This window comes from Ornithorhynchus anatinus, chromosome 8 (assembly GCF_004115215.2).
Source record: "Ornithorhynchus anatinus isolate Pmale09 chromosome 8, mOrnAna1.pri.v4, whole genome shotgun sequence".
Classification (NCBI taxonomy): Eukaryota; Metazoa; Chordata; class Mammalia; order Monotremata; family Ornithorhynchidae; genus Ornithorhynchus; species Ornithorhynchus anatinus.
Window position 1 is genome coordinate 36,719,836 of NC_041735.1, and position 19,319 is coordinate 36,739,154.

Below are 19,319 nucleotides of genomic sequence, written 5' to 3' on the forward strand. Positions count from 1 at the left end.
TGGCACATTTCCAAATTCTGTTTATCTGCTGAATTTCACAGGTATTTCAAATGTTTATCTCTTTTTATGCCCCTAAAATTGGAAAACTGGATTAAATCTGGAGTTAGCCACCCTCTTATCCCAAGCCTGGCGAATGTGTTTTAGCCTCTGGATGAGGACAGATAGCCCAGCAGGCAGCAGGGATAGGATTATCTGACAGTCTGTCTGGCCACTGTTGAAACACTCAGGAATGAATGCCGCTTGAGGCCAGGGGAAAGAAACTTCGAGTGTCATTCCCTAAGACAGTGGGAGCATATTGATGTACTTGTTTCGAAGGCATGTTTGTTTTGTTTTATGAGACCGAATACATTTTTGAGGCCTAGGACATCAGAGGAAAAAAATTAATTGGTCTAGCCTCATATTGAGATTTAACAGGACAAAGCATGAAAGTAAAAAAAAAATAAAAATAAACACTTCTTTAGCGGGGTTGGAATTTTCTAACTGAAAATCTTACGTGGCCCCATTTTAGCACTGTGATTAGTGTATTGTGGTAGTGAGAGATCGAAGGGAAGGACCTAAGAAGCAGAAAGGTGAGATATCCAGCAAAGTGGATGTTGTTACTACATTTCCCAGGAAAGAAGGCCAGGGGAAGGATTTATTTTGTCATGCTCAACCTATTCTATTATTGCCTGTTATTTAAATGTTTAAATGTCAGTAGATAATTTAAAAATAAAATTGAGTTAATTTTAAATTATAATTTTACTTTTTAATGAAAAGAGGATCACAAAACCCTCTGCATATGCTTATTAATTGAGGCTTAATAATTTTTAGGGAAGTCCACATAGTAAGTACTTAACAATTGCATGTTGTCCGTATTACCAAAGAGTAAATCTGTTTGCTGGAGAAGTCATCCCCAACATAATTGTTTGGCCAAGATGCCCCTGTTCTGTTCTTATCTTCCTTTTACTCAACGTGAGTAGAAGAAAATTTTAAAATTGAATAATTTTTTGGTAATTATGGTTCAGTCCATCAATAAAGACACACTTGAAGCAAAGTAGGGAACTGAGATTGCATGTAAATGAGACTGCAGAGCTCTTAAGAGTATGGAAGCAGAGATAATTACAAAATCTATCATGCTGAAACACTGTAAATACAAAAAATTCAATATTTAATCCACTGATTGGTATTTCCCTTAATTTATCACTGAGGGCAAAATACATTTTAAGATTAATCAATTATTTATTTCATGGTGTTTGCTAAGCACTTATTATGGGCCAGTCACTGTACTAATAATGGTATTCATTAAGCGCTTACTATGTGCAAAGCACTGTTCTACGCACTGGGCACTAGGGTAGATACAAGATAATCAGGTTGGACACAATCCCTGTCCCACACAGCCTAAGTAAGAGGGAATAGGATTTAATTTCCATTTTACATATGTGGTAACTGAAGCACAGGGAATTTAAGTGACTTGCCCAAAGTCACACAGCAGACAAGTGGAGAGCCAAGATTAGAACCCCAAGTCCTCTGACTTTCAAGCTTGTACTCTCTCCACTGGCCACCCTGCTTCCTATTGAGTATGTGATGCTAGATTCTTCTTGGAAAGTATTGTTTAATAACCGATTGCATCCAGTGTATTTTGGTCGTTAATGCAAACATTTGCTAAATACAAAAGTGCCACGCAACTTGAATAATTAATAAAAAATATCAGAAATGATTAAATGGCACATGTTTACCTCATGGTATGTGGGAATATTTGTAGAAGATATCATACACAAAGTATTATGAAATGAATGTTAACTGTGCATTTTCCAGTGTGTGGTGCTTATGTAAGCACTGTGTCTTGGAATTTTGTATAATTTGTGTAGGAAAGAGGACAGGAAATAGCATATTTTATGCAAATGTGACTTGTGAGCTCTTGAGTTAAAGTCGATGTATCTTTAGGAAACTTTTCCATGTAGCCACAACTGAGAAGTGAGATTACCACAGTCTGTGCTGTCTAAAGTAATGGAGCTTAGTGATGGCTACTAATTCTGAGACCTTGTTGTACGAAAGAAACTTATTTCCCCAGTGATTTAGACAGAGCAGGCTTTTCTTTCAGCGCGTGCAATACTCCAGAGAGAGTGCCCTTTTCAGGAAGGACTGATTTCCCTCGAGTCTTCTGTACAGTTCCTCACCACTCGTTCATTGCTAGTAAATGGGACAGACAAAGACGTATTACAATATATTGTTTGGGTTGGAAGCTGGGGAAGCAAAGTCCCCTTTAAGATTGAGATATCGAAGACAATAGATAATGTCCATGTTCTGTAATTTCTCCTAATGCTTTTGGGTCACTTGAACACGTGTTCATATGTTCAGTAAATACCGGAATTTGGTTTCTCAAGCTCCTATGTGGAGAAGCACCAGAAGCAGATGGTGTGACAGTGGCCACTTTAGGGTTCATTATGCTTGTCAGCCTAAGTGGCCTCAGGGGGCTATAATGCTAGGTGGGTGGGGAAAGTTCTTTATTTAACCAGTCTTAAGTAATTTCTGATTCTTGTTGTGCGTCCTGTAAACTGATTTCATCTCACATTCCAGTCAGTTTCTGTTTGAATATCTCCCTCCATTTATTTGTCTCAGTGGGCATTTCTTTATATATCTAAGGGATAACTACCTGCCCTGTTAGTCAGATGGGCCAGAGATGATACACACTTTTTCTGAAATGTGAAGCATAAAAATAAGGTCCTTGCTTTCTTGGTGATTAGATCATGTTGAAGTTGAAGAGCACAGTTTTTTAAGGTGTAAAGGACTAGACCGTCCTCTTAAAGCCAGAAACCATTAGGCATTCTTTGAAGGACTCTCATCTGATAATGCGGTGATTAATACAAGAATGTAGTAAAGTTGGGAGTTTGAATAATGATGTTTTGCTTTTGTATTTTGTTTAGTGTTTGCAAAATTGTCTTGTCTATGGCTCCCAAAGGCCCCTTCTAGTTTGACATATTCTGTAATCATATTACTGATCTAATGAGCATCAATCCTTTATTATAATAAACCCTCTTTGTGAATAACCTTATTAATTTCTTGAAATAATGCACCCATGGGGTGCTCCAGTCAATTTCATTGTAGTTCCAAAATTAGATGCCCTAAACAACTCCATCTATGTGAAACATTTCAGCTGAAATGATCACACGTATTTTTCAGTGCTTTGTGGTTCATGAACACTGATAGAACAAAGCTCAAAATTAAAGTACTTTGGATGCCTTGGGTTGCGAAAGTGCAGAAGTTCAAACAAACTGTCTTTTATTTGAATCTGGCATAATTTCAACGAACAGATGATGTGTTAGACTATACAACTGAAGGAGACTTTATTCAACCTTGGTAAATTTCCAGCCAGTAAATGTCTGCATGGTACAATACTGTTTTTTATGTTTCATTCCCCATTCGGTCAAATAAAATATACAAAATTTTGCATGATTTCAGGAAGTTTATCTCCTTTTTATTTGAAAAATCCTACCTACTTCAAAACATTAATTTTCCTATTCTTTTTTGGGTCTCTGTATTTTTGTCCTGAGTTTACTCAAAGGAGTCTTAGATATGAACTTCTTAAAAGAGAGATTTTATTAGATACATGGTATAAATAATAAATAATTATGGAATTTGTTAAGCACTTACTATGTGCCAAGCACTGTTCTAAGCACTGGGATAGATACAAGGTAATCAGGTTGCCCCACATTGGACTCACGGTCTTAATCCTCATTTTACAGATGAGGTAACTGAGGCACAGAGAGGTTCAGTGACTTGCCCAAGGTCACACAGCAGACAAGTGGCAGAACCAGGATTTAGAACCCATATCCTCTGAGTCCCAAGCCCGTGCCATTTCCACTAAGCCACACCGCTTCTCAACGGTATAAGCATGTGTACTTTCAGGGTGTGCATACATCAGTACAGCAACTGACGACAGAGATTTTTCCAAAACATACAATTCTAAAGTATACTTCTGAACCACATAAGGGGAATCTGGTATTTCAGAATTTCCGTGCTCAACAGTTGGTAGTCATAGATAGACAATCGATGACATTTATTGAGCGCTTACTGTGAGGAGAGCACTGAACTAAGCCTTTGGGAGAGTACAGTGCAACACAGTGGTTAAACATGTTCCCACCCATAAGAAGCAGCAAGGCCTAGTGGATAGAGCACAGGCTTGGGTCTCAGAGGACCCGAGTTCTAATTCTGGCTTCGCCAGTTGTCTACTCCGTGACCTTGATCAAATCACTTCACTTTTCTGTGCCTCAGTTACCTCATCTGTCCATTGAGGATTAAGACTGTGAGTTCCATGTGGGACAGCAACTGTGTCCAACCCGATTTGCATGTATCAATCCCAGTGCGTATTACAATGCCTGGCACACAGTAAGCACTTAACAAATACCACCATTTTTATGGAGCTTACAGTCTAGAGGGAGAGACAGGCATTAATACAAATGAATGGGATAGGAGGACAACCAAGAGAGGACAGAGAAGATGAGGTTGGATGATGTTTCCAGGAGAAGGGGGTGGTCGACAGGGTCAAAGATAGCTGAGAGGTTGCAGAGGATGAAGTTAATGGCTATTGGATTGGGCAAGAAGAAGATCATTTGTGACCTTTGAGAGGGTGTTTTCGGTGGAGTGAAGGGGACAAAATCCAGACTGGAGGGTGTCAAGGAGAGAATTGGAGGAGAGGAAGTTGAGACATCAGGTGTAGACAGTTTGCTTAAGGAACTTGGAGAGGAATGATAGGAGGGAGATAGGGTGATAACTAGTGGGAGCCATGGTGTCAAATGAGGCTCTTTTTAGGATAGAGGAGACATGAGCCTGAGCAGTGGGGAAGAAACCTTTGGAGAGCGAACAGTTGAAGATGGCAGTCAAGGAGGGAAGAAAGGAGGGGGCAAGTGTTTTGGTAAAGTGTGACGGAATGGGACCAGTTGTGCAGGTGAATTTTGAGAAAAGGCAGCAGATCTCCTCTTGAGATTTTGCTGGGAAGGATGGAAGAGTTGAAGGAGGGACTGGAGAGGAGCAAGGGAAATTTTAGGGAGATCACGTCTGATGGATTCAATTTTCTCAATAAAGTAGTTAGCCAGGTCATTAGGGGTAAGGGGTAGGGGAGTCGGGGAGAAAGGGGAGTTAAGGAGGAAGTTTAAGTACTGGAACAACTGGTGAGGGCAATGGGCATGGGTTTCAATAAGGATGGAGAAATAATTTTGCCAGACAGAGGAGAGGGCAGAGTTAAAGCCCTCAAGGATGAACTCGAGGTGGACGAGGTCAGCCTGATGCCTGGATTTCTGCCAGAATTTTCCTTTCAAAATTCCATTCTAATGCTGACTCGATAAGATTGTATTTATAATTTCTTAATTGAGTTTGTGAACATAGGTATATCCTTCATATTTACAGATTTGACCTGTAAGGAAGGAGGAAAGGTGGGATAAGAAGGAGTGAAAAAAAGATACTCCTGTGGCATTAAGCAACTAGTCCAAAGTAAGAAGCAAGGGGAAAAAAAATACCTTTTTTCTTGGAAGCTGCATTCCTTTATCTTTAAGAGTTGTCACATATCTTGTTTGTCCAGGAGCTGGATGTTTATTTTATCCCATATTGACTCTAATAGGATTTTTATTTTTAATAAGCTTTGTTTGGCATTCTTCTGCTGTGACTAAGAAAAAGGCCATTCCTTGATCCTGGTATACAACTGAGGATATTGTTAGTATATTTGTTAACTGCTTACTATGTACCAGACACTGTACTAAATGCTGGAGTAGATAAAAGTTAATCCAGTTGGACACAGTCTAACATGGGGCTCACAATCTTAATCCCCATTTTACAGATGAGGTAACTGAGTCACATGAAATGACTTGCCCAAGGTCACACAGCAGGCACATACCAGAGCCGGATTAGAACCAAGGATCTTCTGACTCCCAGGCTTGTGCTCTTATCTGTTAGGCCACCGGGATCTTTGATAAGTGGATTAGCACTATCTGTAGTTTGAAAAGTACTGATTTTAAACTTCTAGGTATTATGGAAAACTTCATAATCATGATTTTATAACGCTAATAATAATTGTGGTATTTGTTAAGCGCTTACTATGTGCCAGGCACTGAACTAAGCACTGGGGTGGATACAAGCAAATTGAGTTGGACACAATCCCTGTCCCACATGGGGCTCACAGTCTCAATCCCAATTTTACAGATGAGGTAACAGAGGCACAGAGAAGTGAAGTGACTTGCCCAAGGTCACCCAGGATACAAGTGGCGAAACCGGAATTAGAAGCTATGAACTTCTGATTCCCAGGCCCGTGCTCTACCCACTCCTCCATTCTGACCTTTAGGGCATGTTTAAGAAGTTAAGACCGTCCAGGGATGAGACGACTTATTTTATCCTACCAATGACTTTCTAAAATGTTTCCTTACATTTCCGTCTTAATACTGTCTGATAGTATATGGATAGGCTCAACTTGATCGATAAAGGAGTTGGCAGATTCTCTTCTTATAAAATCCTCCAGTTTAAGAACATTCTGTACCATGGAGTCCCTTGAGGCTTGGGTGTATCGTGTGTCCTTATTTCTCTAGACATGGGGATAGTGTCAGAGCCATAGACAGTAAAGTATTTTATTCAGCTAGATTGCCCAGAAGTAGCACCATTCATCACCCTATGGCTAGTTAATGTCATTCTATTTCTGCTTTTTCAGCAAAGTTTTGAGAGTAAGGATATGAGCAAATCCAAGGGAACAGTGATTGACGGAGTCGAATTTGAAAACCTTGTAACTTGTCAGTGATGTCCCAACAATATGGAGGAAAGCTTTTATAAAAGAGATGCCAACAGGCTGTGTAGGGATAAAATTTAGTTTTCTTCAAATGATGGTCTAAAGCTTCATATTAGCATATGTGTTTTGTGATTTTTTTAATGCAATTTAAATTTAAATCTTCTCTTATTTGGACTCAAGTGTAGTAGTACATAATCCTGTAATGTTTGCTCCCAAGCAGATTGCTTAGTTCCATAAACTGACAGTAAACAAGAATGATTCAGATTCTGCCTTGATTTTTATTGTCTAAATTGAATGAAGAGAAGGAAGTAAACAAAGCAGCGTAAATGGTGAAAAGGAAATTAGATTTTGAAATTTCATTTCTCAGTGGAAATGTAAGGGACACAAGTTTTGTTTCTGTTCTTTCAAAACCTCTGCCTGACAGTTTTCTTTTAGTATGAGTAGCCCTAGAGTGGTAGAGATAGGAAGAACCTCAGAAATTAGAGAGTGCATCACTTTCTTTCCCAGGGAAGACCCCTCCCCGCCTAACAATCCATTTATGCTACTTTCTAAAGATCTCCAGAGAAGGAAATCCCACATTATCCCTCAGTAACCCATTCCCTTCAATTGAAATATAAAACTTGTTTCTGAAACACTGACTTACAAATAGAGTTTGATTGTATTATTTACTACCCTTATATTCCAAAAACCGGTAGAGACTCATGCAAGATTTATGGGGTTTCTCTTCCCCAGTGTCGTTATGTGTTTCCTATTCCTTCTGTATCTATTTTCTTTTCTTCCTAGTTGCTCTTATGGTTTCCACTCTCCTGGGCCCTTTCCTACTCCTGAGGCCTTCAATTCATAATTATCTCCTGTGTATGTGTGTGTTGGGTATTATTGGTCCCTGTTTATATTTGTGTGGGTGTTCACATGTATTTTAATTTGCCTATGTCCTTATTTGTGTGTTAGTGCTCAATAAATACAATTAACTGTGTGCAGTGAACTGTACTAAGCACTTGGGAGAGTACAGAATAACAGCGTAACCCACACATTCCCTGCCCACAATGAGCTTACAATCTAGAGGGGGAGACAGACATTAATATAAACTACAGATATGAACTTAAGTGCTGCAGATCTAGGAGGGGAGATGAATAAAGAGAGCAAATCATGATCATGCAGAGAGAGTGGGAGAAGAGGAAAGTCAGGGAAGTCCTCTTGGAGGAGATGTGCCTTCACTTCCTTATATGGGTGTGGAGAGGTGCATGTATTTTCATTCATTGTCATATTTATTGAACGCTTACTGTGTGCAGAGCACTGTATACTAAGCATTTGGGAAAGTACAATTCAGCAATAAAGAGTGACAGTCCTTGCCCACAATGAGCTCACAGTGTAGAGGGGGGAAGACAGATATCAACACAAATAAATAGAATTACAGATATCTATATAAATGCTGTCGGGTGGGGAGTTGGGGGAAAGAGCAAAGGGAGCAAGTCAGGTCAACGTGGAAGGGAGTGGGAGATGAGGAAAAGTAGGGCTTAGTTTGGAAAGGCCTCTTGGAGGAGATGTGCCTTCAGTAAGCCTTTGAAGTGTGGGGCGAAATAATTGTCTGGCATATTTGAGGAGGGAGGGTGTTCCAGGTCAGAGGTGAGTGATTGTATTAACGTGGTAGCACTTTGGATAGAGAGGGAAGCGTGGATTTTAGCAGAGCTGTGAAGGTGGGAATGACAGGATTTGGTGATGGATGGAATGTGTGGATTGAATGACAGAGAGGAGTTAAGGATCAAGGTTCTTCTGCTTCCCAGGCATGTGGTCTTTCCACTAGTCCATGCTGCTTCTACATCATATCCAGCGCTCACCTTCAACAGCCCCTTGCCTAATCCCGCTTTAGAACTGGGGAAATCTCATCAATTCCTCTTGAAGATAAAGAGAATGCAGTGTGGAAGTATTGTGGTCTAGTGAAAGGAGCCCAGGCCTAAGAAGCAGATGACCTGGGTTCTAATACCAACTCTGCCACTTGCCTAAATGACATGGGATACATCACAACTTCTCTGGACCTCAATTTCCTCATGTGTAAAATGTTCCTTGTGTGGACCTGTAGGTATCTGTTTTCCATTCTTTCTGAAATGGGGCCTCTAGGACCTGAATGCCTTTACCCACACAGTCAAGGGTATCTGAAAAGATAAGTCCACCACTAGAAGCAGCCCTTATCTCCTTGCACAAGTTTGTGGCCAAGGATCATCCCCACGAAGTCCTACAGGGGCCACTGTGGTAACTTGGTGTGTGGGCCAAAATAAAATGTGGGTTAGGTACCTTCTGCCATTCCACAAGACTGCAGTGCCCTTCCCCAAAGTCCTTCAAACTGGCATCCTCAACAAGCAAATGGCCTACTAGGCAATTAACTATCAGAAGCATAGATGATTCTCATATAGGGATCAAACAAATCTGAAGATAACAACTGAACTGATGAATTGAGTTCTATAAACTATTTTTTAAACCTCTAGTGCACTGTGTGCCAAATCCTCTCTTTAAAAAAAAAAAAGCCAAATCCTCATATGGTTTGGGTCAGGCTTTGTAAAAGTAACATGCATGTGCCTGGATAAAGAGAAATTTGAAAGAGTTCAGGAGACAGGAAGGCAATTTGACAAATCCTGTACTTTCGTTACTGAAACAAGTATAAAACAAGTATAAAATGTGCACTTAAAAGCCAGGAAATCAGAATTCCTCATTTGTATTGTTGTATCTAGTTTCTGAGTCATGGGGCATATGAAATCATCCATTGTTCTGAAGTCTCTTGATAGATCCTGCATCCTTTTTGTGCAATTATTAAGTGAGAGTAACTGGAGTTGGCATGTCAGCCATTTATGCAAATTTTTTGACATTTCCTGGATAGCGTAACATTCTATTTTTAGTGCAGACATCTGAGAAAAATAAAAGGTTAATCAGCAGACCAGAAGAGAAAAACACACTCTTGATAATTTTGTTGGATCCCCAAATGAGTCTGAAATCCATCACCCACCAATATTCCTAGAGCAGTTCAACTGTAGAATGAAGAGTAACTTATAGTATGGTGCTAAAGCACTAGAGCAGATACAAGGTAATCAGATAAAACACAATCTCTGCCTTAAATAGGGTTTACAGTCTATAAAATAGAGAGAGCAGGTATTTGATTACCTATTATAAACTAGGAAAATTGAGGCCCAGAGAAGCTCATTGACTTACCCAAGGTCCCTCAGCAGGACCAGTGACAGAGGTGGGGTTAGAGCCCTGGTCTTCTAACTCCCAGTCCCATAGTCTTTCCACTATATCATATTGCTTTATTTTCTCCTGCTCTGTGATACTTTTTGTGGTCTGAGAGAACACTGTGCTGCTGTGAAAGAAAGTTACAGGGAAGAAGGCCTTGCAGAAATAGAAAAAACACAAAAACTCCCTATCTGAGTAAAAGCCATAAATACTTGTATCTCTGTACCTTTAGTCCTCTTTGTTCCAGGCAGGGAGTTATTTTGTTTTAATGAAACAAAAATGCAATAATTGCCATCTAATGGCAAGGATGATAATGATGATAAAATGTAATAAAATCTATCAAATGATACTAAGGTGTATGGGATTAGAAATGAAATTTCAAATGTTAATACACTGTTTAAAAGTGTACCACCCAAACATGATGAAATTTAATAAGAAAAGATGGTAGGGAGTAACCTTCGAAGGAATCAACAAATGAAACAAATGCAGGCTAAGGAAGGACTTACTAGGTCCAGGTACACCAAAAAAAGTCCTGAGAGCCTAATATCCATCACCCAGAACCTGATGTGAATGAGCATTGTAGAACCAGCGTGGTATTCAAATTGGCTGAATGAACATGAGTATGAAATACACAGTGGCCCCTGTAAGTCCTATCTTGTCTGATCCTGAAAACTGGTTTGTCCCCATCCTTCTTAATAAATGGATGTCATAACTGGGCACAGTACTAAAAAAACAGAGAAGTAGCTCTCTGGTTTCAGTTATGTAAAATTGCAGAACTAGAAGGGATTTTTGGGAGATCATCCAGGCAAACTCTTGCCTTGAGGAAGAGATAGAGTACCAGGATTCATGTATTTACCAGCCAGGCCCAAATAACCTGGAAAACATCCAGGAGAGAACATTAAACAGTATTAAAAGGATGGGAAGTGGTTCTTTGAAGAGACGTTAAGGAGGTAGGATTATTTAGCTTGGGAATGAGATGGGTAACACCTTCATATTCTTGAAAATAGTTATTGAGGAAACAGCTGACTGTTTGTTCTCCGTGAACCCAGAGTACTAGCAAAGGGAAATTAGCAAAACAGAGTTTGATCAGACTTCTTGACTGTCAGCATGATGAAACACTTAGGTTATCAAGGGAGTTTGTAGTGGAGATATTAGTAGTGGAGAGCCCTCTATCCTTGTCATTTGCCGGCCTGAAAATGAGACTCAATCGGACAGCCTTGTAAGGTCCATTCCATATCTGCGATTCCATAATTTTGATAGAGCTAATGGCACTAAAAGATCCATAGTTGTCTGGCCATCCAAGTTTCAGGATAGCCATAAAACATGCATGGTTATCCTGCTAAAGAGCAAAGACAGCAGCAAGATGAGAATGTTCATGGTAACATTTTTACCCATTTCCTCTTAGTTAAGTATGGATCAACTTGGAGTATGGGAGGAGAGATGATAGGGAATGGTATAAAGGGAATGGTGGCATTTCTGCCAGAGATCTTCTGTGGAATAAAATTGTGATGGTCAACTTTTTCTTTTTAGCTTCCCAGTGAGGACCCTGAAATATTTGAAAATTCATCAAGGTGCTTGTCAATATTGGTTCAGCTGTATGGAGGGGACAACCCAGATAGCATGTCTCCAGAACATATTGAGAACTTTGCTAAGGTACTGAAGACCAAGAAGCCAAAGGAACTGAAGCTCTTGTTGAGAATCATGAAGAGACTGGTGAGTGAAGTGCGCGTCTGTATTTTGCACATCAGTGAATTTATGCTCATTTAAATAGAAAAGATGAACTTGGTTTAAAATTGAATTTCTAGTAACCTGCTTGTTTGCTACACAAGAAAGACTTTGGCTAGAATACTGATATATATTATCCTGAACATCTACAAAACTAGGTCTTGAGCACGTAGTTTTTATTAGGTTTAGAGTCCTTACAAAGAAATGCAACTGTCGTTTTCCATAGTTCTCTTTTCTTTCCAGCCTTTTGTCTCAGCCCTATAGAGTCACCGAATTACAATGGTAGCATGAGCTCAGCTATTTAAAACTGGATTCCAGCTGTTGACTTTACTGTTCAATAGGAAACTCCTTCGTAATCTGCATGAATGTGATCTCATTCATTCTTGTTCACAGTAATTATTCACTTGTATTGTTCAACTGACATGACATGCTTGTGTTTAACATCGGGCTAACTAGTCTAAAAAAGAATGATTTGTTCCATTTCAAGAAATCAATATGAAGGAGATGTCTTTTATAGGGCAGCATTCTTTTCAATAATCTATGTTTAGAAAATTCCAAACAGACAGGGTGGGAGGAGTATTTGGCTTTCTATTCTGATCTGTCAGAAAACTGGGATCTGTTTTATACTTTTACTTGGTCTTCTATCATATCAAGTGCAAAGGAAACTTCTCCATTGGATTTCCATTTTTGCCAAGAGACTAAACTTGCAATCTTTGGATAGTGATAAATTTCCCATAGTAGTGATTGTGTGACCAGTTTCTCACAGTCCTGTTGATTACACAGGATTTGTGGTTGAAATGGGCTTGGATGGTACTTTTGACTATTGGTTTGCTTCATATGGGGGGAAATGATTATAGTATAGATCCTCAGCAAACAGAAATCACCCAATCACTTTAGTTTATGATCTCGAAAAGTTGTTGATGTATTGTGGCATCCAAGCCTCTTGCCTTGTCTTAACACAGAGGAGAAGGCTGCTTCTTTGATTGGGATTAATATTAATAATATGTGGAGGAGGTCATTTCTCTCCCCTCTACCCTTCTCTGCCTTAGGAGGTCTCTTGATGTTTGGTAAATTCTGCTCTGCTCAACCCCTTCTCACTTTACATTATCTCAAAGGTAGATACATTGGCCTGAGCAGGGGTCAGCTTTTCTTAATACCAGATGTGACTCTGTAGCCTAGGTACCCACTCTGCCAGAGCTTGGGCCCTACGAACTCAGCCCCATGTGGACAATGCCATTAACTTTACCCTCAAAAACTTTTGGGGCAGAAAGTGGTTGCACCACCCCACCCCTTAGAGCCAGAAAGGGTGCAAGTTGATCCAAGATGAAAGCTCCACCCTTGCCCTCTGTTGGCAGAATGTGACCCTGCTCGCCCAGGGAACTGTTTGGATTCCCATAAGGTTCATGAGACATCACGGTCCTTTCTCCACCTGGCCCCCCTAGGGGCGAACCATCCTCTTCCCTGACTCTGAGCTACCCCTCCTTTGCCGCGCACTCACCTGCCTGATGTTGCTCTTGGAAAGCAGCATCAGTACCAAGCCTGGCTAGCCAAACTGGGCAGCAAGGGAAGCATTCACCACCCCCCAGATGGCAGGGAGAAGGACTAACGAAGTCCCATGGATGTCCCGTGAGCACTGATCCTCCCTGCATTCCCATAACGTAATCTGTGTCCCTTCATGCTCTCCTTCCTGCCCCCATGGTTTAAAAACCCTGCACCTCACGCCTCTCCCCCCCAGCTGAGAGCCAACAGACTTGCTATCTCTCCTACTTGAATTAAGGCTAGCACCCTTTAGCAAAGTGTGGTTAATGTGTTAGCAGGGGGCTTTGCAGCTCTGGCACCCACACAGCCCCCTTCCTGAAAAGGAAGAGAGGGGGAGAGAATGGAATCTCTTTATTTTCTCTCTCCCTCTCTTTCCTCTTTCTCCTCTCCTTTGTTATCTCCCCCCTCTTTATTATTATTTCATAATTACACCTCCACACTGAAGTAAGCTACGTTTAAGTCAGTTCAGTGTGTGTTTAATTCTTATGACTGGCTCTCTGCATGTATCCTGCTCAAAGGTTTTCATTTCGTTTGTCTCTCTTCTTCATGAAAAGATTACAGACCCCTGGACTAGACTCTTGCTGTTAACAGAAGAGTACAGTGCCCTCCATTTCCTCTAGTTTAGGGTGTCTTCCTCTTTCTTTAGAGTTCCAGGTTTATGAGAACCCGAAGAACACTATGGAGAAAATTAGGATTTTATGAGAAAATTATTTTCCTCTCCATTTCCTGATCACCAAAAAAAGTAATATTTCTTGAGGTGCTTCAGGAAAATAGCCTCCGAAACCTCTTCTCCTCTCCCATAACAGATCCTTCTGACAATAATAGTAATGATGGCAGTATTAATTAAGGACTTATTTATTGCATCTTATGAAGATATGAGATAAGCAAATCAATCAGTGTTATTAATTTTGCGTTTCCTGTGTGCTGAACACTATACTAAAATTGGACAGTTTCTATTTATTATGGGGCTCATAGTCTAAGAGAGAAGAAGAACAGGTTCTTTTAATCTCCATTTAGTAGATGAGGAAACTGAGGCACAGAAAAGTTAAGTGACTCACCCAGAGTCACACCACAGGCAAGAGGTGGAGTTGGAAGTAGAACCATTGGCCTCCTGATTCTTGAGCCTGTACTTTTATTTCAGGCAACCCTGCTTCTCTGATATTGCAGTATCATCTTGTAGGAAATAGATGTGGTATAAATGATTGAAAAGGAGTGAAATGCTCAGGAAGCTCTCGAAAAAGAGCAAAACAGGAGGCACTATGGTGATTGACTATTTAGAAATGGATAGATTGGCATAAAATGAATGTTGTTAATTAAGTAACTCTAAGAAGGCTCAGAGAGAACATTCACTAGATCAACAAAAATGTCTCCTTTCATTAAATCCGCATAAAGTTATATGTGCATGAGAGTAAGTAGTATCCAGCTACACTGTGGATTCAGAATTTACCCAGAGGGTTTGCCAATTCTCTAGATGATTTTGTTGCATCCTTCCTTACTCTCTATATATAGGCTCCAGCGGGAAATTTCTCTAGAGATTTTAATATAGGCAGCCTCGGGAGACAAATACTCCAGAGATGTTGATCTTTATGATGACAAGCCAGAAGCATATTCCCCAAATTAACAGGGTGGGTATTACTTCACGCCACCCCCTAGCTCCCGAGTGAATAATACTTCCAGGAACCATTTTTGAAACTACTTGTTTTAATCAAAATTGGAAACTGAAAAATTACCTGTGAAAAGACACTGGAAGGGAAATGAATCAGCAGTGAGCCATACCTGATAGGAACAACATTTAGGTAAAGACACAAAGTGACATCTCCAAATTTAACCAAGTGTCCAAAAGGTCCAACAGCAGAAAAAAAATCCAGGAATTGGTGTTCCAGAAACTTCAACCAACCTTTTCTATTCCTAATTTTTCAATGGAATATCTACTGTCTCTGATAAAGGGAAAAGTCTCCAAAGAATGGTGAGCCTCTTGCCGCAGTGAATTTGCCTTCCTATGTAGCCTTAAACAGGAAGTACTATCCATGTCTGAGTTAGAACTGAAAAGGAAGGGTCCCTATAATTAGGAAAGCTAAAGTACATTTTATAGCTAGCTAATTTGATGGATATTTTTTGTACTTTCTGCTAACCTTAAAAATTCCCTTTCTCATGATCTTGTAATCCTGCCTGATTTAGAGTAACTGTAAATCACTGAAATGAAATCAGATGAATTTAAGATGATTCTGACTAATTAGCTTCTATTCTTCCACATGGAACTGTGACCTTGGGGCATTTGATATTCACCCCACTCCCTACCCACTTATGTACACATCCTTAAATTATGTATTATAAATTATATTAATATCTGTCTTCCCCTCTAGACTGTAAGCTTGTTTTGGGTAGGGAAGGTGTCTGCTAATTCTGTTGTATTGTACTCTTCCAATAATACCCATTTTTACCATTGACCTTTGATTATTCTTACTTAACATCTTAACCCTAGTGTGTGAGATCATTAGCTACATTGGGGCAACCACTGCTAGATAATAAACTCATTTGCTAATCAGAAATTTCATCAGTTGGTTCTCCAGTTCTGATTTTCTTCCCTCTTAAAATGAATAGCTGTTAGAAATGTGTTTAAACATTAGCGACAGATAGTTAAGAGACTTCCATGAGATCTGGACAAGGGGGATGAACTTTTAGGCCAGGCCTTTCCTAATGAACTTTAGCCTAATCTGTTTTTATGACTTCAAAAAAAATTTAAACCCTATATTTTATAAAAGAAAAAAATTCTTCCAGAAGATCTATTTAATGAAAGCCTTCATCAGGCTTGTCAAAGTGTATATGCCAAAGGGCTTTATTTTTATTAAAAAAACAAAACAAAGCACATTCTCAAAATGGCCTAGGGAAGAAAAATGTCCTTCCCTTTGCAATTTTAAAATGTTTATCTGAAAGTGGTTTTCAATTTCATGCTGTTAGAGACCTTGCATTTAAAGAAGCAGTCTGACCTGCTTTTTTACCAAGCCTGAATTTGAAATGCAGACTAGAGGATTGCAAATTATTTGACTAAATTATTTTAATGAAATATTATCGGGCACCTGGACGTTTTAGATAGTAGGATCTTCGTCACCACCAGGGTAGGGCTATATAAATGAATAGAATTGTCTCATAGCTGAAAAATTATTTTTTGTTTTGACTTTTTTCCTTTCAAGTCAAAAAGTCTATGTGGGAAGTGTTGTCAAGGCATAGGGCCAGCACCTCTGCTTTACTATTTGCAAAGATGCTAGCAGTGTTACAGCAGTTTGCTGGAGAAATGTTATTTTTGATAATATCACACCCAGCAGTTGTGTTGTGATACTTAGCATAGAGAACGAATGAGGTTCTTATTACAAACTATCAATTTCCACCACTGCTATTCTCTTTGCCTGTTTATGCATAAAACACTTTCATATTTTCCTTAAAGTGCCACATCTAATAACATTTTATGCAAGGTGCTAAATAATTTTATATGGTATCAGTGGAAAACTGAGTCGTCTAATGAAAACCTAATCAATACTGAGACACATTATGGGTATCCCTAAATGAGAACTGTTTATCTGAAATATTGGGTTGCGGATATAAAAGTCTCAGTTTCACTTTATCCCTTTCCTATTGTGTCAGAAAAGCTCTCAAGCTGTTTATAAACATCACATGAGCCTTTTGTATAATAGTTATGGACAGGTTTTAATGAAATTTGAGAGTCTCTAGAGATCATAGATATGGAGGCCTTTAACTCTGTGGTGTTGCTTAGCAACCTTAAGCCATTACATTTCCAAGCTGTGTAATAACATGATATACTGCTCTTCTGCCAGTCCCTGATGAAAATGTAATGGAAATAATCCCATTCTAAAGGTTGTACTCCATGAGCGTTTGGGTGGAGAAATAGAATTTTTTCCCCCTCATATCACAGCTAGGCCAGGTTTTAATCCAGTTCACAAAGTGAGGCAAAGTACTGTTTTCTGAATACTACCTGTGTCCTTATGAAATGCACCTTAAGGGGCTAGCTTTTAAAAGCAAGACATAATACTCTGGAAGAATACCTGGAAATAGCACTGAAACTATTTGTACAATCGGAGATATCCACAACCTGTCGCTGTGCTGTAGTATCAAAATCCAGAACTTGGCAAGAAGAATCGTAGATTAGAAAAGGTAATTATATGTAGATTAGAAAAGTTAGTAATTGCATTTATTGAGTGCCCGTTGAATGCAGTGCATTATACTAAGTGCATGGGAAGTGAAAAACAGAGAAGTGAACCATTCCCTGCCCTCCTGGAACTTCCACAAGCCTTCATTATCCTTTTCTTTCTATTCCCTGACCCCCAGAGATCTATAGGTCTCATTAACATAATGGGGTTAATCTTTAGGCCCACAAAACTCATGAATTCAGTTTCCAATTTAAAACATCAATAAATATATATCTGGATGTGGTAAGTCATTGATGGTAAGGAAAGAATTGGGTCTGATCAGATTATCTTGTGTCCACACCAGGAATTTTGCACAGTGCTTGGTGTAAGGCAGTCATTTCCGTAAATACTGCAAGTCCTTACACAGTAAATTTTACTCTTAGCATTTCCTTTCGATGTAACTGGACAGTAATGCTAAACTATGGGGGATTTTTCATTGAAAAGGTATGTAGTTGCCTTTCTCACTGGCCTAACAAACCTCGGATCAAAACTGCAATGTATTGCCTTTCCTGAGTTCTATTTTCAGAGGCTGTGTTTAAGCAGAGATGAGGACCATGGTTGACATCATGAAAAACCGAAATTCTTGAAATGCCTTTGGCTTGGCAACAACAGAAAGCAACCCTTGTAGCACATTAAGAATCATACTCTAGACCTTGGTTTGTGGTAGGTTATATTTGCTGAGTGTTCAAATGAACCCAAGTGGGTTCTTTTACTGAATCACACAATCACACAAATTGAATTTTACTGAATCGCACAAATATTTTGAGACATTAGATTATGCCCTTTGAGTGTTTTCCCAGCTGGTTCACCCCTGTGCTAGATGAGCAGGCCAAAATGCTTGTAGTTGAAGATGCATTTTCCATTATGTCAGCATTTGAAGTTGATAGGGGACCTTATTTGTCTCATAGGCTGGCATATGGAGAAAAGGCCATTCATACCTCATGCTTGACAAAGTTGTCACATCATCTTGGTCCACTTAACTACCTGTAATCTCTAGAAGCTCATTAACCCATCAAGGTGACACTGGGTTTGATTGGAAGAATGTCTCATGGGGGTTTTGGGAAGTAGGTTGTATCAGTGTTGAAACTATGAATGAGTCCCCTCCCTTTGGTCTCAATAACGTATACTCAAGGTAAGCTTCGGAGCATGAAATGTTCTTTCCCATTTACCTCGAGAGCCTGCAACCCTGCTTTGCTCCGTCTGGTGCCGGCACAATGGAGCCATCCGTTCCATTCCATTGTACCAATCTCTGCATCTTTTAGAGCTTGAGGATTAAGAATGTTCCGCTGTACAGCCTAACTAATTAGCTGATTCTCTCTCTGGTGATTGCTACACCAAATGTTTTATAGTCAATTCAACTTATAATGCATCGTGACACAAATATGTGTAAGATGCCCTACTTAAGTATCCAAAGCTGCCTGAAGATAAAGAAACAATGCAGGCCTCCTGGGGGAAGTAATAATAATAATGTTGGTATTTGTTAAGCGCTTACTATGTGCCGAGCACTGTTCTAAGCGCTGGGGTAGACACGGGAATCAGGTTGTCCCACGTGGGGCTCACAGTCTTAATCCCCATTTTACAGATGAGGGAACTGAGGCACAGAGAAGTTAAGTGACTTGCCCACAGTCACACAGCCGACAAGTGGCAGAGCTGGGATTCGAACTCATGAGCCCTGACTCCAAAGCCCGTGCTCTTTCCACTGAGCCACGCTGCTTCTCAGCGTGATAGTATCATGCAGATCTGAGGTTGGCAGAGTTAGGTGGAGGAAGTAGGACCCTGATAGAGTGTCCACAAAGAGTTCTTGCCATAGAGAAGGCACCAGAATTTTCCAGAATGAGTCCTAAACTGTAGGAAGGCTCTGCAAAAGAGGGAACTACTAATCGAATAGA

At 39.8% G+C, this 19,319-nt stretch overlaps 1 protein-coding gene across 1 annotated transcript in view; it reads left to right on the forward strand.

Moving 5' to 3' along the window:
* ULK4 (unc-51 like kinase 4) overlaps window positions 1-19,319 on the forward strand; it is a 497,317-nt gene that overhangs the window by 359,892 nt on the left and 118,106 nt on the right. The window contains 1 exon segment of the mRNA XM_029071432.2: window positions 11,495-11,677. Coding sequence (XP_028927265.1) covers window positions 11,495-11,677 — 183 coding nt within the window.